The 25,867-nt window shown below is 40.7% G+C and overlaps 3 protein-coding genes across 5 annotated transcripts in view; 2 read left to right on the forward strand and 1 right to left on the reverse strand.

Annotated features, from left to right (window-relative positions):
- Positions 1 to 6,539, forward strand: part of OSBPL2 (oxysterol binding protein like 2) — a 62,183-nt gene extending 55,644 nt beyond the window's left edge. For both annotated transcript variants that reach the window (XM_088128495.1, XM_088128496.1), the window contains exon 14: positions 1,974 to 6,539. In XM_088128495.1, the coding sequence (XP_087984621.1) occupies positions 1,974 to 2,076 (103 nt within the window). In that variant the 3' untranslated portion in view covers positions 2,077 to 6,539. The remainder of the gene's footprint in view (positions 1 to 1,973) is intronic.
- Positions 6,540 to 7,856: 1,317 nt separating this feature from the next.
- ADRM1 (ADRM1 26S proteasome ubiquitin receptor) lies at positions 7,857 to 19,291 on the forward strand. 2 transcript variants are annotated; one of them, XM_007440373.3, is made up of 10 exons: positions 7,857 to 7,979; positions 11,017 to 11,227; positions 11,924 to 12,040; positions 12,838 to 12,961; positions 13,401 to 13,487; positions 14,553 to 14,634; positions 15,589 to 15,818; positions 16,382 to 16,539; positions 17,273 to 17,375; positions 18,824 to 19,291. In XM_007440373.3, the coding sequence occupies exons 2-10, from the start codon at positions 11,018 to 11,020 to the stop codon at positions 18,928 to 18,930; spliced, it is 1,218 nt and encodes a 405-aa protein (XP_007440435.1). In that variant the 5' UTR covers positions 7,857 to 7,979; position 11,017; the 3' UTR covers positions 18,931 to 19,291. The 2 variants fall into 2 exon arrangements, with proteins under 2 accessions (XP_007440435.1, XP_025030266.1); XM_025174498.2 differs by having other exon boundaries at positions 7,902 to 8,047.
- A 2,073-nt stretch (positions 19,292 to 21,364) lies between these two features.
- Positions 21,365 to 25,867, reverse strand: part of LAMA5 (laminin subunit alpha 5) — a 188,098-nt gene continuing 183,595 nt past the window's right edge. Inside the window, exons 77-80 of the mRNA XM_088153275.1 lie at positions 25,673 to 25,800; positions 24,815 to 24,905; positions 23,958 to 24,077; positions 21,365 to 22,777 (exon numbers count right to left, since the gene is read on the reverse strand). Of these exons, the coding sequence (XP_088009401.1) occupies positions 22,632 to 22,777; positions 23,958 to 24,077; positions 24,815 to 24,905; positions 25,673 to 25,800 (485 nt within the window). The 3' untranslated portion in view covers positions 21,365 to 22,631. The remainder of the gene's footprint in view (positions 22,778 to 23,957; positions 24,078 to 24,814; positions 24,906 to 25,672; positions 25,801 to 25,867) is intronic.

Genomic DNA, 25,867 nt, shown 5'->3' on the forward strand with positions numbered 1-25,867 from the left:
AAAGTCTCCCACATTCTGCATTTAATTTGTTTCCCAAGTGAAGAATTTCACACTTGAGCTGCTAAATTTTATTCTGTATTTTCAGTCCATTTCTTTAACCTTTCAGGATCACTTTGGATTTCTGTCTCTCTGGATATTAGCTGTACTAACCAATTTTGTCTCAGATGCAAATTTGGAAAGGATTCTCTTCACACCTTCATCAACTAATAAAAAATGTGAAGGACTGAATCTTGTCCCTCCTGTTTGATGAGGGAATTCATAAGTGTTTCTAAGTTGCTTGCAGATTGAGTGTTTTATGATCTGCTTTAGAGTCCTCCTTAATATTGACATCAGACTGGCAGCCTATAGTTCCCTGGATCTCCATTATCCCATCTTTGATGATAAGGACAGTTGTCCTCCTCTGGCAGTTTGGCCATTCTTCAGGGATTTCTTAAAGATAATGAAGAAAAGTTCAGCATTACTAAACTTTAAAGTAAATAAACATTAAAGACCATAAGCCAGTCCGTTCGGTACCCTAGATGCAGTTCATCTGGTCCTGGAAATTTAAAGTCATTCAGAGTAAACAGGCATTCCCTGATCTTGTTTCTGTTTTTCTTAGATTTCTTTCCTTGGTGGAACAGTTTTAATTCTTTATTTACAGGGTTTATAGGCCACCCCAATCAAATGACCCTGAGTGGGGTACAACTGTAGTTTAACTCCAAATCTGTAATTTAGATTAAAAAAAAACCCAGATAGATAATTAAGTTTAAAATTAAAACCATGTAAAACAACTAAATAAAAACCAAGCATTAACTTTCAAACTATAAGTAAACTAATTCATCATCTGGGGCAGAGTCAAAGCAGCATCGGGGGAAGGTGGTCCCACTGGTATCCTAGCTCTGCACCATGAAACATACCATCTTGTTTGGAGATGTCCAAGCCAAAATAACAGTTAAATAGTTCCACCCTTTCTTTATCAGTTGTTAGGATTTCACAATCTTAATCAAGCTGCCAGTGTACTGATTCATTCCTTTTTATTTTGAACATATCTAAAGAAGCTTCTTACTGTTTTTAGCATCCATGGCCAACCTCAGCTTTTTTTACAACATTTCTATGATTCCAGGCTACCTTTCTCTGTAATCTTCCTTTGATCCCTTCCCTCTTTTCACCTCCTCCTATGTGGCCTTTTTCTCTTCTTGGATCTTCATTAAGCTTTTTGTACAGCCACAGTGGCTTCACCGTCATTCTTTTTTTCTCACTGGAATTGTTGGCAAGTGTAATTTATAGCTCCTTGTTTAAGGAATTCCCAATCCTCTGGAGCTTCTTTTCCCATTAGCTTCTCCTGCCATTTTGAAGTCTAAGGTATGCATTCAACTACACAAAACTGTACTTCCTCTTAAAATCAAGGACTCCAGCATTACATTTTCCCCAAATGTTCCTGCTATTCAACTAAGCATTTTCTACTGGATAACGTCAATCCAAGAAGACTTGATCCCGTTGTGTCTTTCTCCATCCTCTAAAGGAGAAAGGTATCAGCAAGACAGTTAGTTCCCCATTACTATTACATTGCTACATACTTAACACAGAAGGTTCCAGTGGATTAGTCATGAAATGGCTTGTCTGAGACCTTGGACAGTTGTTCTCAGTCTTTATAATCATGATTTGGCTCCATTTAAGGCACCTTCCTAGGTTTCTATAATAGCAAAGTAGTTTACTACAGTGGAATGCTGGGGCTGAATCTGAGATAGGGAGGTTGATAACTCAGAGGTATACCAACAGTTGAGTTACCAGGAGACGCCCCCAGAGGCAAGGAGAAAATTCTGCTCCATTGATGTGTTTTGAAAACAGAGGAGTGCATGACATGTGGTTTTGGCACACAGCTCCGTATCTTTTCATCCCCCCATTCTACACATGGAGGGTTTTTATTCTTACTCTTATTATTTTGCTGAATTTAACTACCATTCTTCTACCTTCCTTTTTTTTTCCCCCTACAGATGGTTTTACCAAGGCACTAATCCATATACTGGGACTGCTGACTGGTTATACTCGGGTGGATATTTTGATAGAAATTTCTTTGACTGTCCAGATATATATTGAAACCTTGAATGCAGTTGCTCTTTTACCCAGAATTGGTAGACTTAAATGAGTCCAGCGACTATTGGGCTATGTCATGACAAGAATTTTTTTTTTTTCCTAAAGCAATGAAAATCATCAATCACTGATCAAGGTTTTGTCATGTACATTTGCCAAAATACTGAAGTGCTGTTACTCGTTTTCCTGAAGCTGCAACGTGAAATTATGTAATGGGGAAAGATGCTTGCATGTTTTTGTTAGCTTCCTTCAATTTATCATTTCATATTTTATTTTTTGGCCAAAATTAACTTGCTAGTACAGGTGGGGAAATAGCTCCTTTCTTAAAAAAAGAGAAGATAGGTACTTTTTTTTAAAAAAAAAATCAACAATAAAAGATATCTTAAGTATTCATAACTTGGAGGCCACGGGGACACGTTATTATCATAGATACACAGTTGGGCCTATTGCAAAAGTTTCTAGCGAGAATCGAGAGGGACTAAAATTCGCAGGAGTCTTTGAATGCTCTAACTTTTAAAAGCTTGACATCGTACAGTAGAGATAGGCTTAATTTTCAGGAGCACTTTGCCTCAGTCTTTGGGCACTGTGATTTATTGATTAAATGAAGTATCTGTGATTTTTTTTTTTTTTAAAGGAATTACTCCATTGAATGTTTGGCTGGTTTGTAAGTGTTGATAACAACAAACTCTTGTGTGTCTGAAGTTTCACAATGTTTTGTCTTAAAACCCAGGTGGCTTTGGGGATATTTATAGGAACTTGGATGTCATGTAAATATCATGTAAGAAATCATACTTCTTGCTTTGTTCAGAAATGTGTTTGTTTCCAGTTCTGTTTTGGGAGACTGATTTCCCCATTTATTCACAAATTTGGGCATCCTTCTTCCTCTTTCAATTTGCCTCGGATACATCTGCAAAAGTTCACATTCATTTGGGGATTTTTTTTTTTTTCCTGAAGCACTTCCTTGCATGATAACAGATTCTTGAAAAGCAGTTTCTCAGTCTGGCAAAAGCTGAATGATACAATAGAAGCTTTTACTGAATCTCCACTTGGTAGAATTTCCTTGAGAATTGGTTTAGGCTTTGCTGTTTTGAACATGTCAAAACCATATAACCCTTGAGCTGTTTGAATTGAGAAGGAAAGAGGGTTTTTCTTTTCTCTTACTTCTAGCAAACATTATTGACAATGTGTGCAAGTTTTATAAACAGGGTGATATTTGCTAGATTATTAAATTAGTGAAATCTACCCAATTGGAGATAACCTACCTTGCTGTTCAATGGTAAATTAGTGAGAACACAATAGATTAGAACGGACAATGACATGATTAAAGATTTGATTCTAGTCCCATAAACATTTGCCTATGGTACAGGAATATTTGCAGCCTTTTTAATTACATTTCATTAATATTTCCAGCAAAACAAAAATACCATAAAAATACTTGAGGCAATAAAGTACACTTTCAAGAGAATTACCTTGGACAAGCACTTAATACATTGTTAGCTCTTAATTTTATGTTGTTGGTAATCTAAATTTGCTATGTTATCTAAATTTGCAGCTTCATGTTTCTTCATTGTATCAAGGCATCATAGTGCTTGGCTAAGTCCCTTTCTTGAAATCCCTTGCATCCTACTAGTCTCACTGTATTTTAATATATGGCTCTTTCCTTCTTGATATGTTTCCCATGAATCGGTGTGCATTTTTATGGTTATGGATTAATTTGCCTAATATGTATCCCAATCCAGAAAGTCTTGGGCCCTTCTCCTATTTTTTGGTAGAAACAGTGAATCTTCCAGCAGTAGATTTTCCAACTATACCCCCACTGCAGAATCGGCTGCTTATATTGCTCTTGTAATCCACTGATCTCAGTGTCTGAACAGTAAGGTTATACAAAGACCAGCTGCTGGGGTACACTATTTCAAGCTCTAACCCCAAAAACATGTGAAAGTAGGGAATAATAGAAACTAACTTTTTCTCCCTGGATCAAGTCACTGTATCCTTTTATTAGTAAACGTTATGGAAAGGGTTGAGCCAGACGTATCATAATTTGAGCATACAGACAAATGCAGGTGTGTTGCATTAATATTTTGAAGGAATAACATTAATTTTGGAAACAGTTGGACATTTAAAAAAAAAAAACTCCAAGGGATATTTCCAAATTACAGTATACTGTTGGAGGAAAATGCAATCTTCGGTTATTTTAAATTGAAATTAAAATTGATTTTAAAGAAAGAGTGAATATTTTTCATCGCATATTTTGTATAATCAGTCTCTACTGAAAATACATTTAAATTAGGGCTTTATGACTCATCTATACCAGCTGAGGCATATGTCTATGACTTGGTGACTGGCTGAGCCTTGCATTTCAAAGATGTGAAATAAGGCTGCAGAAAATCTGTTGTCCAGTAGAAATAGTGGGAGGCTTAACTTAGCTAATTTGTTTCTTTGAAAATGGTTAATTTTACTGGAAAATAATTCTTAAACTGCAAGCCTGTTCTCCCACATATGTATATTTCATTTCTAACCTATTGCAGGGTACTATTCTAAATATGCTACAGAATAGATTAGAATTAAAATGCACACTAACGTTTGATGACCTTGAAAGCTTTAATTATAATATTTTTTTCCTTATGAAAAAGATAGTCATGTAGTTTGTTTACATTTTACCTGCACTTATTATAAGCACCATCTTCACAACCTGAGCACTGCCTTACATTTGACACTTCCAGGGGGGGAGGGGGAAAGCACTTTTAAAATTAATCATGTTAAATGTTAAAATAGGTATTAACTTAAAGCAGATATTTTTTTATGTGGAAAAATAGTTATTTTCTTGGCTGCTTACTTCCATTGTGTTTACCTTGGTACCTTGTTTTGAATTAAGGCTCACGCATACATTAGCTGGACTCCAGGGCTATAGGTTGACACCCGAAGCTTTTAACTTGCAGACAGTGGTGTTCCCCTCACACCTCAGCATTGGGAAGAATTCCACACAGACGTCCCCGGTGCCATATTGTGACACTGGAGTAAACAAAGCTCTCTGGATCCATGGCTTTGTCTTGCTGTGCCAATAGGCCACTGGAGTGACTTCACAATAAATACAGTCTTATCATTAAGTAGCAGCAAGAAATAACCACGAAGACTAACCCCAGACCATTTCTAGAACAGCATGACACCAGCAGGCTATGAAATGAAGATGAAACTTCCTATTCTGAAATAAATCCTGCAGGAATGTAACGCGTCCACAAACCTTTGCTAGTCTTCACTCTCTTCCAACATGCTCATCTGAGCTGGCAGCATTATTTTTACATCAGTTCAACAAGATGCTAGATTTAGGAAACACTACTAATGCATTAAATTCTCTGACAAGTGGACATTAACTGGAAAGTATAGCTTTAGAACAATAAATAGAACAAAACATGTAAGTTCCTGCTAAGTAACGATTTGGTTTACCTTATTAGACTTTAAATGTAAAGAGAAGAGTGTGGAAATTGCACCTTTTTGATGGACTGAGTTTGATAAACATAATTAAGTTTATTACTACTGCACCTTGCATACAGTTTGGGGTGGATTAATATGTGGGTGTTTTCTCTTAGGCATCTTTGAAAATCCTGGGTCCTCGAAGTAGGATATTAGACTAAAAACCTACTTCATAAATATAAGTTTTAAGTCATACAATAGATCTATTTTTAGTAAGTTAATGTACAAATATGTGAATCAGGACCATCTGTAATTAGTTTCTTAAAGTTTTTCTTTGATTCTCAGAGTTCTTACCCAAAATTAGAAACTTCAGATTACTAGCTGTTGACACTCAGGTAGCCTGTAATCCTGAAAAAGAAATTGTTGTAATAATCCAAACAGTTCAGGTACCTGTGTTGCTCTTCAGTCTTTCGATGTTGTATTCTGTGTATTTTAGTGTTGCAAATGTAGATGTTCTCCTTATGTCATGTTTTAATTCTTCATTTGATAATCTACTGTAACGTTGCCTCTTAAAATTCTTAAGTGGTTTGGGTTTAATTGTAAAATAAAGCAATATTTAAATACCTATAAACCGAATGGTTCTAACGAAGATGATTTTTCGTATGATTTTTATAGCATGTTGTAAAAAAAAAGGAAGAAAAAGCACACACTTACACACGGACATTTGTTACCAGCTCTAATTTCCCCAGTCCATTCTCTGCTGCTGCTACTGCTGTTCTGTTTTGTGTTCTTTATTTTGCTGTTAATAATCCCTGTTAATAATAATAAATAATGATAATGATAAAGGTACACGGCACAATCCACGTGGAATTTCTCTGGTCAGACCCCATTTGGGACCAGTGGGATCGTGGAGCAGCCTCCGACGGTTCGCTGAGCAGGCCCCGCCGTGCTGCATCTTCAGGTAACTCCCACGGGGCTTGTCCGGAAGAGCACTTCAGGGCAGAATACGCCAGCTGTGGCTTGTGGCTTTTGCCTGATCCATGTTACACGAACCTGTTGGAGGATATTAATAAAAAAGGCTTTAGTGAAATGGATTTATTTTTATAATATTTAACAACTGTCAATACCCATCTATATTAACTCTACAAATTCATATTTACCTTTTTAGAGAAGTCTGTACAGGTTTGTGGACATAACTGTTAAAAGTGTCAATGCAAATAAAGGCTGTTTTGGAGAAGACCGGGAGTTTCTGGTCCTTGCTTTGTCACGGCGCCCCACAGCAAATGGGTGGACCAGCCCCTCTTCTAGCGCGCCACGTCCGGACCCACTGACCTGGGTTTATTTCCCCTGCCTAACCAGGGTTACGGCAAGAATGCCACAAAAGGTAACCGTGAAATCCCGTCTCAGGATCGTGCGGCGAGGGAGAAACCCAACCCCGTGCAAGCCAGGAGTTTGCTGCAGGAGGCAACTCGGGCAACCAAGCACGATGTTCCGCAGCGTCCGACGCGGGTTGTGTGAACAGAGCCGTCAAGACGGGGGGTTTCTTCAGCCCGGTTTGGCAAGTCGTGCGCACGGAGCAGCCCTGCATTCTCCCCTTTTTCAACCAACTCGGGCAGGACGAATAAGCTCCTTCCCCGCCAAGGCTATTTTAAGACCACCCACAAAAGCACCTTTCTCCCGGCGCGTTGGGCTCCCTGGAAGCCCGTCCCGCGACAGCCAGCCTCGGAGGTGCGGCTCCGGGCCCCGCATCCCCGCCGTCGTAGCAAGCCCGGGTTTTCCCACCCAGGTTTCAGGAACTTTAGGGAGCGTGTTAAGCCTTTCGCTCGGGAGGCGCGTCGCGGGAGCGAAACCGCGTTTGCAAGGCTCGCCGGCGGGGCGCTTGGGGAGGGACGCCCCCCGCCTGGCCTCAAGCGACCAGCCCGGCACGTGTCTCCGCGCAAAAATGAGCCTTTGCTGGTCCCCGAACTCATCGGAGGCTGGGTTAAAATACCTTTTAAAAACGGGCGGCCGTCGCGTGCGGTTTTCTAGTGTAAACGCAACGGGAGAAGAGCTCTACGGGAGCGCAGCCTGCCGGTTGCGCAGCACGCTTCCGTCGTAGGATGCGCTTCTCCTTACGCCGACGGCGCAAGGCTCCCGCGACTCCGAAGCCCCTCCCTCCTCCCCTCCCTTTCCCTTTCCACGATTCCGCCCGGCCGACGTGACACAGCACAATAGCCGAAGGCAGGCAGAAGCGGGGCAACAGCGACTCCGGGCGCGGTGCATGCTGGTCCCTGTAGGCTCGCGGGGGGGAAATTCGAGCCTGGGCCTACGTATGTTGAGTGGCGTGGCTTCTGGCCAGGGCGAGCGCCGAGGGCGGGGAGCCTGCCAGCCAATTAGAGAGGGAAGAAGGAAAGGAGGAGGGCGGGCTTCCGGTGTGACTGGAAGGGGAGCTGAGGGGAGCCGGAAGAGACCGTCGAGGCTTTTGAGGGGAAAAGAAGCGAGTGGCGGTGAGGCGGCAGGTAACTGTGGGCGGGCTCGGCGGGAGTCCCCGGGAAGGCTGTGGGTGAGGGTAGCCTTCCTCAACCAGGTGAGTGGGACTCCAAGTCGCACACTTCAAGTCCGGCCGGGGGCTGGGGACGATGGGAACTGTAGTCCGAAATCCCCCCCCCCGGAGGGGTGCCAGGTGGGGGACGTGCGGGGGTGGGTGCGCCCAGGTGAAGCTCAAAGGGGCGGTTTTATAAAGGTTGGGCTGAAAAAGGTCCCGGGTGGAAGCAAGAATGGGAGGGATCGTCTAAAGAGGCTGGAGCTAGAAGTTCCTTGCCTTGCTAACTTTCTCCTTGCAGGGAGTTGTCCCTTAGTGTGCAGCTGAAGATAGGGGGGCCTGCAGCGGGGAGGCTCATGCTTAGGGTGGCAGCCAGACCTGCCCTTTTCCACAGGGCCCAAACGAGGCCAGGATTCGTCCTCATGGGGCTGTCCCTGACCTGGGCATCATTTCTTGCTTGCTTTTGCAAAGCCTTTTGTTCTCTCGAGCCTGTCGAGGTCTGTGATTTGAGGGAGCGTGGAGATTGAGAAAGGCACAATTGGCTCTTGCCACCTTGTTGGCTGTATATCTGAATTTATTTTAATTGCTTCTGTGTTGTTTCTGGACTATCTGTTTTACTTTCGAAAGCCGCCCCCTATCCCAGTATACTTATTTGCTGGATTTTTTTTCTTTCAGTTAAGTCTCTCACGGTGATAAGACTAAGACCAATATGCATGTTATAGGGAGTTCTTGAAATATTTAAAATACGGGGTTGTAATTATTCTTTATCCCACTCATACACACACACACACGTGTCAGCTCAAGGCGGTGAACAAACCCAATACTCTTGCCTCCTATTTCCCTGACAACAACAATCCTGTGTAGTGGGTTGGGCTGAGAGAGTGACCCAGCTGGTTTTCATGCCTAAGGCAGGATTAAGACTCACAGTTTCCTGTTTTCTGGGCCAGTTAATTAAAGTTCTTAGAGTAATTTGGTTAACTGGGTTACTAGAATTTTCCCCAAGTTGTAGATGGGGTAAACTTGTGCATAGTGGCTACAATACCTATAGCAGACGTGACATTTGAGCTCAATGTAGCACATATGCCACTGTGCTGCCATAAAATTAAATATACTTATCCATGGTCAAACAGTAAAAACTGACAAGAAATGGACCAGTTACATTGAGTCAGTTGTAACTTCACAGATTTATTTGGTTATATATCGGTAGACTCATTTGTATGAGGAATGATGGTACATCATCATCATTATCTGGAACTAAAGACAAAGAATATTCTTATGCGAACATTTATGCATTTTATTGCAACTGGTACTGTAGCCTCTCAGGAATTATAATAGCTGCATTTTAGTCTTGATGCTGAATGTGTCCCAAATTTTTGTTCCAACTGTTCTGATAAAGTCAAATCCATATGACATAGTTGGCCTTGCATTATAGCCTAATGTATAAAATTGCATTTTAATTTTTTATATATTTTCTAGCTTTCCTTTGCTAGCTAGACTGCTATTCAGAGGAGACTTTATTATTGAAATTGTTACGTGCTGTTTTCACCTAATATATAAGTAATAGAGGGGTGTACATTTTGTATATTTTAAAGGAACCAAAATGAATATCCTTACTTTATCTCTTCAAAAATTAGAAACATTGTGAACAAAGCAAATTTGTAACACTCAGCTGACTATTAGTAGTAGACTGGGTATATTCTTTAAATAGGCCTATCTTGAATAGTATGAAGCTTATAGAGGAGGAATTGGAAAACTGATTTATTTGACAAATTTTATTATTCTGCCATGTCATCTTCTGCTAATCTCTGATAATCTTACCCAAAGATAATTTGATATACACCAAAGTGTTGTTATTGTAAAAAGCGCTTATGTCATGGCCTAAGGCACCCAGATGACTCAGGAATGTAGTAGGAAGAGGAGAGCATGGATAGATATCATTTGAGAACTTGATGTAGCAATAAGATGAAGGCTTCAAAAACAAGCCATGAAGGCAAGAGGCATGTGCCTTTTGTATGGGATACTGATTCCTTCATTCATGTATGGGAAGGCAAAAAACTTTCCAGAAAAAAGGAAATGGCAAATCACAGGCTGCCAAGAAAACTAAATGGACATATCCATGAATTCACTGTGAGTTGATCTTCCTTAAAGAAATATACTCTTAGCAATAGCATTTTTATTTTGCTGCGACCTCCTATGTAGTTATTAAAGTGTTGCCAATATTTTATTGAAATATGTAGAGATTTTTAAAAAATGTTTTAAGTTTGGATATAACTCACATACTTTTTTAAAAAAGCAAATACTCTTTTTCCTCACTTTTTTTTGCACAGGTAGGTGAGTGGCACTCTGATAGCAGACAGTCATTCTCTCAGTGGTTTCAATACTCTTTTCTCAGATAGTTCAACTCCTTACCTTTGTTTCTGTTTTCCAAAATAAACCATAAGTAATGTTCTCAGAAATCTGGTTACAGTACGTTGTTGAGCCTTTGTGCTGTGATTTGTTTTGTGCTGTTTCATTTGGCAGTTGGTCTGTTTTAATAATGGCTTGTAATTCTTTCATTCATTAAATCTGCATCAAATATGTCTGAAATAGCACCTGACTCTGGAGGTTCCTGTTAGCTATTGTTTATCTACATTATTTTTCTGCATTGAAGGATTGGTGCTAGAGTTGAAAGTGAAGAGGCTGGTTACTAGTTATAAAGAAAAAAAAAAAGGAAACCTGTTTCTCGGGCATGCAAGAATGAATGAACATTCATGCATACTGTAGCTGCTTCAGCACTTCCTTATTGTTCCTATTTTTGCAAAAAGTGCCCAAATTCAGGTAAAAGTAATATTGTGATTGGTGCAGCCTAACTGGGAAATTGCTTAAGAACAAGAGCATCATATCATCCATTTAGGGGTCAGATTTGGTGCTGTGCAGCTGTCAATATTGAGTTCTATAAATGTACTGCCTCTGCTGGAAACTTGATTGCCATGACTGAAAGAGAAGTGCTCATGATGAATCTTGTTTCTTTCCAGGATGTCTTCTGGTGCTTTATTCCCGAGCTTGGTGCCAGGCTCCCGGGGCTCATCGAGCAAATACCTAGTAGAGTTCCGTGCAGGAAAGATGTCTTTGAAGGGCAGCACTGTTACTCCAGATAAGAGGAAAGGCCTTGTCTACATACAGCAAACGGATGATTCCCTCATTCACTTCTGTTGGAAAGACAGGACATCTGGGAACGTGGAAGATGTAAGTCAAATAGTCCAGTCTTAGATTGTACTTACATAGATTTAAAGCTTGTTTGCCCATTGAAAGCTAAAAGTGGTATGCTCATATGCATGTTTATTTATAAGAAACTGAGTTTCATGGTCTGAGTTCAACATGGTTTGGCCCCCTTTTCTCTCCTCCCGTTTTGGCAAAAAATTGAATAAATGTGGAATGTATGAATCTTGCTGTAGAGTTACCGCTTTCTGCAGGGGAGCATGTATTTACTTTTAATTCACATCTAGTTTCTGCAGCTCCTTCTAGAAAACCATGCTGATATATGTGTAATTCTAACTGTGCAAAATTATGTTTTCTACTTTTCCCTGGAATGTCCTGTTTTTTTCTTACGGAATACACTGAGCCAGCTGTTCCAGTGATAGTTTGTCTCTTTATGGAAATGAAAAAAATCAAGAATGGGAATTGGTGTGTGGTTTTCCAGCCATCATCTAGCCCCCAAATTTCAGGGTTGGACAATGTATGGAAATGGCGGGTCATTTGTTCCAGAAGATTGGTTTCCAGAAAGAGCTGCACCATTCCCCCAGATGGCTAGAATGGGACCTTTCAGGGAGCATTGGAACATGAAGTTTTCCATTTCCCTGCTTTCAGTTGTAGATTGAGAAGTTAGTTATTGACCAGCATTGATTGATATTTAAGTATTTTTGTCCTTCCTTTGCTTTTTAGGACTTAATTATATTTCCTGATGACTGTGAATTTAAAAGGGTGCCCCAGTGTACTACTGGCCGTGTGTATGTGTTGAAGTTCAAGGCTGGATCCAAGAGACTTTTCTTCTGGATGCAGGTTTGTGAGTGCCTCAGTCTCAATGTCCTGCATTTCTCCAGAAATTTTAGTTTGATGCTGTATAGTTAATATGACCAGAGTGCCAGTGCATCTAGAGAAGATTGAGTGAGAATAAGCATGAAAAAATTGATAGGGAAGGGTCAGCTTATATCTGCCTTATTAGTACTGTATGTCTCTGTTAGTCTTTAGGTTAGCATTTCATATACTGCTCTAGTTCTCAGCATTGGTGTGTTTTATGACATTGAACCATTTGAATATAAATCATTTAAGAAAAGGTTCAAACATTTTTCTTCAAAGTTTCTTTGGCCCCAATGATAAATTCTGAAAGTAATCACTCACAAAATTATATATGCTTTCTGCCCAAAGTAACATTCAAATATATATATAGCTCCCTGTCTTTTGCCTGAAATCTTCATTCAAAATTTACTGATTTTTTTTTTTGCTTTAAAATTTTGTTTGACTAAAAACAAAGTCTTACAATTCCCTATAGGTAGTCCCCGGGTTAAGAATGCCGGGTTTACACATAACCTGTAGTTAAGAATGGAGCCTATTGTAGCAAAATTTGAGTTAATTACACAGTGATTTGAGTTCATTACACAATACTACTTATACAGTATTATACAATAATACTATTCCAGCTTATGTACAAATTCGACTTAAGGACAGACCTTGGGAACAGAACTCGTTAAACTGGGGACTACCTGTACTAAATTATGGTGTTCTGAATATTAAGAAAGCTGAGGTTAAGAATAGCCTATCTATTCTGAGGAAGTAAAGGGTTTTTTTTTCCTTTCCAGGAACCTAAGACAGAGAAAGACGAAGAGCACTGTCGTAAAGTGAATGAGTACCTCAATAACCCCCCAATGCCTGGAGCTCTGGGGGGTAGTGGAAGTGGGGGCCATGAACTTTCCGCCCTTGGAGGTATGGACCTTTTCTGAGAATCTCTTTTGGCACAAGCTTAGTCATTTACTTCTGGTACTTTGAGGATTTTGTTTTAAACCCAGTATAAAATCTTGGATGATGCTAGCTAAAAGTTTAACATCAAATTCATGTATAAAATAATAAAAACCTGAGCTTTAATAACAGCAGTAAATGCAACTGTATTTCAAATATAGCCACTTTTAGAAGATTAGGCAGCCTAAAATGTGCAGTTGCCATGTAGCTTGAAGAAAAGGCAGGTTCATACAGAAGCACGTCATCTTGCAGATGGATTGTGGAAGAATATTCTGAAAGGAAAGTGGAAAAGCTTTTTTGTATATATCTGTTAAATGTAGCACAGAGGCTTTCCTCGTGTTAAACAGTTTGAATTGCCTGGTATTTAGTTAGTTACAAACATTTTGTCTCTTGCATTTCTTTTTAGGTGAGGGTGGCTTGCAAAGTCTTCTGGGAAACATGAGTCATAACCAGCTCATGCAGCTGATTGGACCAACAGGCTTAGGAGGACTTGGTAAAATGCTTTCATTACATCTATGTCAAAATAGTATTTATTTGACTTAAACCTTGCCTTAGCTTTTAGCTTTAGTAAGTAAGTACTATGCCACTGATAAGGCTACGCTTAGACAAGATTGCCCTGATTTGTGAATGTTGGTATTGGATGCAGGAGCGTAATACTTTTAAACAGTTTTGTTTTCTTCTGGTGAACCGGCAAGACCCTTTGCCAGCCCCTGAGTTGATGCAAAACTCCTCTTGCATGATTGCAGGTAGAATTGCTCTATTGTTTTCCTTAAGCAATATATGGGGGATCTAGGAACAGTGCTTCCAAAACTTTTCATGTTAGTCAGAACTAATAGAACAAGACAAAACCTGCCTGCCTGCCTGCCTGCCTGCCTGCCTGCCTGCCTGCCTGCCTGCCTGCCTGCCTGCAATTGCATGCCTTTGTGTGGCCTGAGGTCCTAATGGCTAGCCAGTAAACATGTCTGGATCATTTGAATCTTTGGGGGAGGTATACATAGAGATGCTTTAGGAAGGAGTAACAATCCCTGTTGATTTATCTCCATTATTAACTGGTAGAGGGCCCTGAATTTGGTGCTAAGAGTGTTAATGAAGTGAAAGATTCCTTTAGTGGAATAATTGGTTATACGCTCATTGTGCTTCCTTTCTATTTACTGCTGTTCAGGGATCTGCAGTAGGACATAGTTTTCTGAAGATGGTAACAATTGTAAGCCTTTGCCCTGAAGTACTGCAGGTGATCTCCATCACCTGTGGTTCTGAATGTACAGTCTAGAACTTCTATCTGATTCAGGACTGACTTGATAGATGATACATTGATGGTGAAGGCAAGAAATTATCATTTGGATAAATACCTAGTGAGAGTTTGCAGAAAGACCAAGAGGACCCCTCACCGATACAATTTTATGATGTGAGAATGCACGGTTGGGCCTCTCTTGAGAGACGTATAGAATAAATTAGGTTTTGAATAAGAATAAGAGTACATGTTTGAATAAGAACCTTTTTCTAAGAAATATCCATGGCAGATCCTCTTTTTTATTCTTACTGTTAATTTTGCTGATAGGTGGACTTGGTGCTCTGACAGGTCCTGGTCTGGCTAGCCTGTTGGGCAGTGGGGGGCCTCCAACTAGCAGCTCTTCTTCAAGGTAAGAAGAAGTTTCACTTATCATTTAAATGGTCTTTTAAATATTAATGTAGGGATAGAAGTTAATTTTGTTATATGCCGTTTTAAGGCCTCTTAGCTGCACAGTAGACAATTGTATGCCACAAAATCAGCTCTCCTTTTATCTGGGCTAGATGAGCCACATCTGTAGTTGTGGCATCTGGATGTTAGAGCAGTTGTGTAATCTGAATAAGTGGGCACCTACAGGGCTGAGATGGGAAGGGTCATGTAAGAGGAGTCAGTGGAGGTCTAAGAGTGGTTATAACAATTCAGAAAGCTGTCAGCCGTCTGTAGCACTTCTACAGCTCATCATGTTAGCTTCTGCTAAAGAATTATGCTTGTTTTTGGAAGACATACTAGTGTTTCTTACTTATTTCAGTAATTCTTGTGTTAACTATAGAGACCAGCGTCATTCCCTTATTGCAGGTGGGCATTAGAGGTACAGACACTGAAAGTGACCTAACATTTTCCAGGGGAAAGGGTATGCTAAATGTTGTCCTCATCTTGTCTGTGGACCACTCAGGACTTGCTTCCAAACTCTAACAGGATTTGGGTGCAGAATGCTTTGTTTGTCAGGATGTGTTTTGCAAGAAAGGAGGCTATTTCTCCACTTCCCATGTTTTTAAAATGTGACCTAAACTGGTAGCTCTCATCTGTAGGAGCAGAAATTGGTGTCACATTTCTCCAAAATTGTCCTTCTGATGTTATGGGCTGTAAGATGGAATAACCTATTGCCTTTTAAAAGTTAGGGTTTGAAAGGGAGAAGAAGAGTCATAAGGAGTTGTCAAATGAATTTATAACTTTGATTATTGTTGGTGACAGAAGACTAGTTGGTGGTCTAAATTAGAAGGTCTTTGGGGTTTTCACTTCCTAACCCCCTCTCTTCTTTAGCTGAGAAATACAGTTGCAGGAATTTTTCCCAAATCTCGCCTTTCAGTTCTCGCAGCCAGTCAGCAGCTGTGACACCATCCTCCAGTACTTCCTCCACACGGGTAACGCCTGCTCCTGCTGCTCCTGCAGCTGCCACTGCCACCAGTCCTAGTCCTGCCCCAAGCTCAGGAAATGGGACCAGCACAGCAACAAGCCCTACACAACCCATCCAACTGAGTGATCTTCAGACCATCTTAGCTACTATGAATGTACCAGCTGGAACAGGAGGACAGCAAGGTAAAAGAGGGAGTGTTGCAACTTTGGTATGCCCGTCTGAAGGTGCATCTTTCCTTGAGCTTCCATCCTAACATCTCACAATCTTTATTGCTCCAGCCTGGAGTTAGATAATCTGAGGTCCTAGACTTCAGTCACAGTAGCATGAACTAGTATGAGGCAGCTGTTGGTGCTGGAGTCCAAAACATATAAAAGAGAGCAGTTTGCCTGTCTTCAACCCTTTTCTCCCTAGACTCGCTTTGATAAGAGCTGTTTTAATGTAGAAGGATGTAATCGGCCCTTTTGCCATGTATGTATGTATGTATGTGAGAGAGAAAGGGTATCATTCTGCTGGATGGGTTGGACTCAGCATGTTTTTGTGACTGATTTTGGTACTCCGTAAAGCAGTATCTCCCTGTCAGAAAATTAACACGTTTAGGATATGGGAGTAATGAATTTTATAGTTATGGGGGTGGGGGTGGGAGGGATTCCCAAGTTACTCTTGGAATCGGTGCTCATCTGTAGCATCTTTGCTAATTCCTTATACTTCTACCTCAAGAGACAACCTTAATTGCATTCTTTCACAGTTGACCTGTCCAGTGTGCTTACTCCAGAAATAATGGCACCTATTCTGGCAAACACAGAAGTTCAAGAGCGCTTGCTGCCTTACCTCCCTTCAGGGGAATCTCTGCCACAAACAGCGGAGGAGATTCAGAACACGCTCACCTCTCCACAGTTTCATCAGGTAACCATTCTAATACCAGTAAGAGAACAGAACTTGATGCCCAGTTGGACAGGAAGCCCTTGAGTTAGCCTGCATGAACAGAACTGGTTGAAGCACGGCCTACGGGGTCAGGCTATAAAGTGGTAATGTGGGGGTGAGAGACACTTCATTCAGAAATTCCCATGCTTTTTTTATCCCATACAACTTTGCTGGTGTTCTGTCTGTCTGAAGCTTTTGTTAGTTTGTACTGTTTTCTGGCTGTGTTGCTTACTCGTTTCTGTTTTACCATGGCTTACCCAGCACTGCTTAGCAATGAGTCCACAGGACTACTGATAATTCAGTTAAGAATTATAGTTGTTATACTACCACCCATGTAGTTTTGATGATTTACAACAAAGCTGGTGGCACTAGCTAATTTCTTTAGTTTTAATTGATAATTACAGGGCAGAGGTGGTGTTTTGAAATGAGAGCATAAATTGGTAGGATAGAAAGAAAAATGTAATTGATAAAAGATTACCTTGGTTGGATTTTATCAGGCTTGTATGTGAGAAGGAGCCCTCAGCCACATTTGTGGTCCTGTAACCAGTGGGAACTAGATTGTTGATTTCTCCTGTCATTAAACTAAATCTTCTTGGAACAGAATCAGCTATAGCCTGTCTATCTGAAAGATATAACAAGCTTGATTTTCCTAGAATGTGATGCTTCTATAACCTAGATGAATGGTTCTAAGGTTTGGTCTTTTTTCATTTTGCAGGCGCTGAGCATGTTCAGTGCTGCCTTGGCTTCTGGGCAACTGGGACCCCTGATGAGCCAATTTGGCTTACCAGCTGAGGCCATAGACGCAGCCAATAAAGGTGGTAAGTTCATTTGGACAGCTAATTGGGAGCTGCTTAATAATTAATGGAAATCTTCCTAATGCTGAGGTTTGTGAGGTTTGAATTCTACTTTCCGTAGTTTTTTCTGGAGGACATCTTGGGTCACTCTAATCCAGCATTTCTCAACCATCGCAACTTTAAGATCTGCAGACTTCAATTCCCAGAATTTTCCAGTTAGCATGCTGGCATGTGGAATTCTGGGAGTTGAAGTCCACATGTCTTAAAGTTGCCACAATTAAGAAACTGCTGTAATCATTCAGTAAAAAAAGAGTGCTCATGGTAAGTTTTACAAACAGCATCAGCAGAATGCTAATGTTTATCCAGTGGATATCCACAGATGGACTGCAGGTGGATGACTATATATATACCAGCTCCCACAAGAGCAAAAAATCAGCTTCAGTGCAGAGTTGTGCTCATATGAAAGCTACTGTCCAGAAATTGTACCCATGAAGATTTTCTTTTGCAGTTTTCTGTGGTATAGATGACCCTAGAGAATTAGGTGAGTCCTTACTATGGAATAGCTAAGGAGGGCTTTTGTGTCTCAACAAAGAAGGCTACAAGGGTGCTGCCTCATCTTGGAAAAAATATACCCCAGTTTTGGACCATCCTGGCACTACAAATTTTTAGTTATCTTTTAAATTTGATTGTTCCCCTAAGTTCTGGCATAGATAGATGTCATGCCCAATGACGTGTAACTTGCCTGGCTATGACACGTTGCTTCCCCCATTTCTTCTCTTTGTTTTATTTTGTTTAGAATTAGTTTTAATTGTAGGCCACCAAGAACCTGTGCTGAGTGGAGGAGCCCGTATAAATCTAAGGTATAAATAATTATGAATAAAATCTCTATTACTTTGCTCAAATATTGAATGGCACTTCATTCTGTAGTTGATTACTTACGTGCATCTCTGTATGATGCTGATGTGGTGAGAACATTAAAGAGAAGCAAAGCCTCTTGTACTTACGTAACAGAAACACGGGAATCTACTGAACTAAAGTAGGTCTTTTTGAAGGCTTGAAGTAGCTCTCACAGAGCATTGGGCTATTGAATATCTTCTTGGGAAAGAAGGGAAATTACGATGACTTTAGGCCAGTGGATAAAGAGTGTAATTTTTGTTTGGCAGTTCAGCGTATTTAGCTTTGTCATAGCAATTTGAAACATACTGAAATGGAAAGTGTGATACCCTGGTTCTTGGAAAATGACTTAGAAGAGAAAGTTTGGCAAGCATATTTATGCAAAGGGTTTATGATTTGGAATAGCAGTTAAAATGGACTTTCCAAATTGCAGCTATCCTGTTGCAAGCCTTCCGTCGCTGTTGCAGGTTGTGTGTTGAAATTATGCACAAATCACTTCAAATGTGCACGAGGCAGCCAGCCTGCTGTCTTCCATACTTTCTGTTGCAAATTACCAATTTGATGTGTCTTGTTTCTAGATGTGGAGGCATTTGCAAAAGCCATGCAGAATAATGTCAAATCCGACCAAAAGGAAGGAGATGCAAAGGAGAAGAAGGATGAAGAGGAAGACATGAGTTTAGATTAGGTTTCTTAGTTGTGTCTGAACGATACTCCTAGATATTAACTAAGTAGAATCACTAGCTGACTCCATGTATCAAATCTACAAGTAAAGGATCTCGCTCCCACATTCTTTCTGGAGATAACTTTCCCCCCACTTCTTGCTATAGCACAGGCAGCTGTTCAGCCTTAAAATGCACTTGTCCCCAGGAAAGATTTGATTGGACTAAATGAAATCTTGCATCAAGTAAAACTGTAGCTCTTAAGTTTGAAGGGTTAGCCCACATCTGTTAGTTTATATATATTTTATATTTAGCTAATTGTACCCAGGTTGTGTCTATATCTGGTGAAATATTTGACTTCATTAAATACTTGAGGGGTTCCTGAGAGCCTGTTTTTCTCCTCTCCCTCCGTGTTGGGGAATGTGGGGCTTGCTGGTTTTTGAGCAGAATTCTGTATGTATACATGAACAACAAATCCAAACACTTCCAGCTGGCTTAACCTCTATGCCAGTATTTCTCAGCCTTGAGAACTTTAAGATGCGTGGACTTCAACTCCCAGAATTCCCCAGCCAGCATGGCTAGTTCGGGAATTCTGGGAGTTGAAGTCCCCACATCTGAAAGTTCTCAAGGCTGAGAAACACAGCTTTATGCCATTTATGTTATGGCTTGTAAATTGGCTAATAATGCAAGATTATTGATATTTGGGGGAAGTTAGATTTGAACCCTTACAAACAATTCAGTTGGTTGTAAGCATGTGGTTCACACTGTGTGAGAGAGGGAAGACTGATGTTCCCTTCTGTGGTATCCTATACAGTGGGGCAAAAAAGTATTTAGTCAGCCACCAATTGTGCAAGTTCTCCCACTTAAAAAGATGAGAGAGGCCTGTAATTTTCATCATAGGTATACCTCAACTATGAGAGACAAAATGGGGAAAAAAATCTAGAAAATCACATTGTCTGATTGTTAAAGAATTTATTTGCAAATCATGGTGGAAAATAAGTATTTGGTCAATATCAAAAGTTCATCTCAATACTTTGTTATATATCCTTTGTTGGCAATGACAGAGGTCAAACGTTTTCTGTAAGTCTGCACAAGGTTTTCACACACTGTTGCTGGTATTTTGGCCCATTCCTCCATGCAGATCTCCTCTAGAGCAGTGATGTTTTGGGGCTGTCGCTGGGCAACATGGACTTTCAACTCCCTCCAAAGGTTTTCCATGGGGTTGAGATCTGGAGACTGGCTAGGCCACTCCAGGACCTTGAAATGCTTCTTACGAAGCCACTCCTTCATTGCCCGGGCGGTGTGTTTGGGATCATTGTCATGCTGAAAGACCCAGCCACGTTTCATCTTCAATGTCCTTGCTGATGGAAGGAGGTGTTCACTCAAAATCTCACAATACATGGCCCCATTCATTCTTTCCTTTACACGGATCAGTCGTCCTGGTCCCTTTGCAGAAAAACAGCCCCAAAGCATGATGTTTCCACCCCCATGCTTCATAGTAGGTATGGTGTTCTTTGGATGCAACTCAGCATTCTCTCTCCTCCAAACACAAGAAGTTGAGTTTAGACCAAAACATTCTACTTTGGTTTCATCTGACATTCTCCCAATCCTCTTCTGGATCATCCAAATGCTCTCTAGCAAACTTCAGACAGGCCCAGACATGTACTGGCTTAAGCAGGGGGACATGTCTGGCACTGCAGGATTTGAGTCCCTGGCAGCGTAGTGTGTTACTGATGGTAGCCTTTGTTACTTTGGTCCCAGCTCTCTGCAGGTCATTCACTAGGTTCCCCCCATGTGGTTCTGGGATTTTTGCTCACCATTCTTGTGATCATTTTGACCCCACAGGGTGAGATCTTACGTGGAGCCCCAGATCAAGGGAGATTATCAGTGGTCTTGTATGTCTTCTATTTTCTAATTATTGCTCCCACAGTTGATTTCTTCACACCAAGCTGCTTGCCTATTGCAGATTCAGTCTTCCCAGCCTGGTGCAGGTCTACAATTTTGTTTCTGGTGTCCTTCGACAGCTCTTGGCCATAGTGGAGTTTAGAGTGTGACTGTTTGAGGTTGTGGACAGGTGTCTTTTATACTGATAACAAGGTCAAACAGGTGCCATTACTACAGGTAACAAGTGGAGGACAGAGGAGCCTCTTAAAGAAGTAGTTACAGGTCTGTGAGAGCCAGACATTTTGCTTGTTTGTAGGTGACCAAATACTTATTTTCCACCATGATTTGCAAATAAATTCTTTAAAAATCAGACAATGTGATTTTCTGGATTTTTTTCCCCATTTTGTGTCTCATAGTTGAGGTATACCTATGCTGAAAATTACAGGCCTCACTCATCTTTTTAAGTGGGAGAACTTGCACAATTGGTGGCTGACTAAATACTTTTTTGCCCCACTGTAAGTGCATTTACTCACGTATATTCCCCATCTCCTGCATTAAAGCCACTCCGTACAAATTTTACAAAGTCTAGATCAGAAAATTTTATTGGAAGTATGTAGCAGTGATATACAGAAATATTCTTTCATTATTCAGCCCCCAAAGAAGTAATTCGCTTAAAGAAAATTCAAGGTGAGTTAAAATCCATTTTTCAATATGTACCCCAGCATTAAAATAACCAATATACTGATAAGTAATAAAATTCTTTTTAGAACTATCTTACCCAATGTGATGAGATATACATATATATATATACACACATAAACATACAAGGCTGTTTCTAAATGCACAAGTGAACCATAGACTGGTACTGAGGAGCAGATGAAGTTAGTTGATTGCAAGGGAAGTTGGGATATTAGAACTGAAGAACATGGTGGAGTAAGAGTGAAGAGACTGTTTTCTTTTCCAAAAGGAGCTGAGGATGCCACCTTAAGTGAAGCCATGTTTTCCTTTAAAAAAATACTGTCGCTGAAATACAGGCTGCCGTAATAGCACTTAATGTGGGAAGCGTTCCTATCTTGCCTGGAGTCACAAAACACACTTAAGTCCTAGGCCCAGCCTGTGTATATGTGTCATGCTATTAAGCAAACCACATTATGGCTGAACATTAGATTGGCTAGGTCTTCACAACGCTGAACCACCAAGTACCCCAAATCTATGTTAATTATAACGCACGTGATGTATAAGCCTAGTTATTAAGTGATGTCTAATACATTCCTTGATAAGTTTAGGGAAGTTGGGAAAGACAAATCACTATTTTTCAGATGTAATTTTTATCTGCTGGAAAATGGAATATATGTGCCTTTGTAATGTCTCAGCTTCTTCCCCCTGCAGACATTTTGTCATTCCCCCATATAAAAATTAAGAGAACAGTCTCTGGAAAATGATTAGAACAACTGTGGTGATCAAACATATATATACAGATACGCTTAAATAATTGGTTCTTGGGCAGCTTGAAATAGTTGCTTAAAGCACCACTGTGACTTATCTCGCTTGTGAAAGAACACCTTAGCTTTCTAACACCTGTTATAAATACTTGTACAAAGTGCACACCATGTGCACTATTCAAAATACCCTACTGCCAATATACTGGAAGAAATGTGCAAATATATTACAAATTGGCTAACACAGCTGATAACCACACTACACCCCTTCCTCTGCCATATATACACTGTTGATACTGAACATGGTGTTTTCAGTGGCAAGGAGATGCCTCATGAAGTCCACTGGCTTCCTGGAGGATGGTGAACCTCTCTGTGGTTCTGATTTTACACACTTAGAAACTTGTTTACACAGTTGGGCACCCTCTGAGCCCCACTGAGCCCCTGGTTGTCCCAGCTTGCCTGATGTCGATTTGGTTTTGGTTGATCACCAAATTCTTCATGCAGCCCACAAAAGAGGGAGGATGCCCCAGATGTGATGGTGAAGTGAGTTCTGCAGAGGGAAGAATAAAGTGTTATGTGCAACAGCCAGCATGACTTAATACAGAGAAAATCTTGCTATGGCCAGTTTTGAATCAAGGAACGTTAAGCTAGTTGAGCCTCATCTATCCCGCTCATTGCATTCAGAATAACCTTTCTGAAGCAGATTGAAATTTTCCAAGTTGGTGGCCTTTCCTGAAGAAGCTGCCCCCTGCTGCCCCACCTGCCATTTTTTGGCCTTGCCCACAAGATGCCACTTGCTTTTTCCCCCCTCTACTTTCCCCATCCAGCCTTGTCTGAATGTTTTCTGTTCTCATCTCTACGGTCCTAGCCTCCCCACCTAATCTTTTGCCATTCCAGATCCCGATCAGTTCTGTTTTACATTAATCATCTACCACTCCTGTTCCTTTCCACTTTCAAAGGCTTTTGAAGTTGGTGTTTGGGCACGCACAAAATGGAATTTTTTTTGTTTTCAGTTTAAAAAGTTAAAATGCTTTGTTTCAAGTTCAAAGCAGAACAGCCACACTTGAACCATGCTGTTGGCTGCTTTCCATTGGAACTTAAAACTTGTCAACAGTTTTAGCCACCAGAAACAATGAGAGCACCCTCAAGGCTTTTTTTAAAACAACTGTCATCCCGTTGGCCAATTTTTCTGCAAACTAGGTGGCCAACCAGCACTGCTGTCATTCCACTTCATTTTGTGACACTCATATCTTGTGGCAAAGAGGAAGTTTCAAATTACCACATTTCATTCTGAGGTCAGACCAAAATAGCACATTTGCAGTTTTTGTGTTTTGATTTGAAAGTGTTTTGGCACATCCATACAGAACAGAATTGCAAGAATATATATTTTTTATTGTAATCAGGTGATTATGATGGCTGCTTGGTTGAATCGAAAGAGGATTATTGAGTGGACAATTGTAATTTATACAATTTCACTCATTTTCAAATTCTGTAGGTCGAGGAGGACGGAAAACTAATAATCTGCATACGTCCATTTAGGGCAGTGTTGTCCAAACTTGGCCACTTTAAGATGAGTGGACTTCAACTCCCAGAATTCCCCAGCCAGCATGGCTGGCTGGGGAATTCTGGGAGTTGAAGTCCACTCATCTTAAAGTGGCCAAGTTTGGACAACACTGATTTAGGGAATTGCAACGTCCCCCCTGAATGCTCCAGTTCCTTAACCCACTCACCTGGCATTCCACCAAGATAAATGTTTTCTTTGACCGAAGTAGCATGGGCATCATTTGGGCCCACTGTGTAATTTCCTTCAGTATCCACATTCAGTTGGATCATGTTGCTTTCTTTGATGACTAGGAAAGAAGACAAATTAGCATGCATCTGCTTCATAATTCATGCAGCAGCACTTGCTCCCCTACACCACAGGAATGTGGAAGGAGTAGATAGAGTTAGTCTGGTGCTATTGATATCAGCTCTTTCCAACCCACTGCCTAATAACTGTTGGATTACAACTCCCATAATTACCACCGAGAGAGATCTATATTAGCAAAGCATGCTGAGCTGGACCAGCAACAGAGAACTATTCTCTATTTAAGGATAGGGGCAGATGGACATGCAAGATTTACAAATATTATAATGTTTTATTTAGCATCTGACATCTCTATGAGATCTGAATACTAAGTCCCAGAAGAATTGTGGCAGTCCAATTTTAGCCTCCATCAACCACCATTTGATGAGGAGAAATGTTTCATAAAGCCCAGATTGCAGTGCTGATTTACTGGCTGCATTCACATTTAATCTTGCTAAATTAACCCATGTTATGGTTCGCACAATACAATGAAGGAATATGTTGGCTCAATAAGTCAGCTAGATCTTCAACAGAACTGATCAACAGCATTCTACAAACACAGCTATTCTGTGATTAGGCTCCACAGCATACCATCTTGTACAGCGATGGTCAGTAAATCTAAATATAAGGGGAAGTGGAAGGATTTTATAGAATGGGGTTTAGGGAATACCTCAGTGCAACTGATTCCTTCCAAAAGATACAGCAGAAAGATTATATCCAATGGGTTGAATAGTGGCTCACCTGCTATTGTATGCCATTGGCCATCACAGAGGGAAGGTTGGGCCACAGAAGTGGAGAACTCTCCTGCTCCTGTATTTGCGGTCACTGTAACCTAATACGGAGGAATGATTTGGAGAATGTTCATTTAGATGGTATCAGGGAGATGCTCCTGAACACTTAAATTTGGCTTATTCTATCTGAAAACCCAGAAGGTTCTGAGTAAGTTCTCAGAAAGAAACACTTCAGATCAGACCATTACATATCTACCCCAACAGATTTTCAGTTTCCACTTTATAACATTTATAGTCATAAAGGCCAAGAAAAACAGGCTTTCATCTGATCCACAATCTCCTCGTGGCTGTTAATACGATGCAGCCTCCTCTCCTTTCAATTTTTAAAAATTTTATTAGATATTTCTGTGTCACTCTATTCCACCTCTGGAGGTGGATCATAAGAGAAGGCCTAACATCTCACCAAAGCCCAATTTTTCACCTCTTTTCAGAAACCGAGTGGAGAGAAAATTGGGGGCAAACTGTTCCACAAAAGAAGTGCCAGCGTTGCTAAGGCCTGTTGACAAAATTCCTTCAGAGATGACACGCTCAGCAGGTCTTCTCCTCCAGGTCTTATAGGAAGGGCAGATTCACTTTGGAGCAAGTAGTTCTGGAGATCTTGTGTAGTTGCCAGCCCAATGTGAACCCCTGGCCAATAATACATTTACACTCCACCTTGATAGTGGATGGTATGTTTTTGTACTGTCCATGCCAAGAATATACATGACAATAGTTTTGGTTTCCTTTAAAGGATATCCAAGGTATTTGCATCTATTACTTTTAGTTTTTACAAAATTCCTGAAACTCACATCCCTATCAATCAATTTACCTTTTGGCTCTCAGTAGATAGCCTGAGATAATTTGTCTGCCTTCCTACATGAAATATCAGGCCAGATGTACTCCGTGGCCGGATCTCCAGCATCATCTCAAAGTCTTGACCTATAGCTAGAGACCTATCTGGGAGAGAAGAGCAAGGCTGTCACAGAAGCAGATTTTTGGAAAGGGAACAGAAAGTTAAAACTAT

The sequence above is a fragment of the Python bivittatus genome, unplaced genomic scaffold, assembly GCF_059951505.1.
Source record: "Python bivittatus isolate LINGU-HERP-01145 unplaced genomic scaffold, Pbiv_v1 ctg000700_np1212, whole genome shotgun sequence".
NCBI classification, from domain to species: Eukaryota; Metazoa; Chordata; class Lepidosauria; order Squamata; family Pythonidae; genus Python; species Python bivittatus.

Coding starts and splice junctions, on each gene's coding strand:
- ADRM1 (XM_007440373.3), top strand. CDS start 11,018: ATGTCTTCTGGTGCTTTATTCCCGAGCTTGGTGCCAGGCTCCCGGGGC. Junction 12,041..12,837: donor GACTTTTCTTCTGGATGCAG/GTTTGTGAGTGC, acceptor TTTCCTTTCCAG/GAACCTAAGACAGAGAAAGA. Junction 13,488..14,552: donor AACAGGCTTAGGAGGACTTG/GTAAAATGCTTT, acceptor TTTTGCTGATAG/GTGGACTTGGTGCTCTGACA.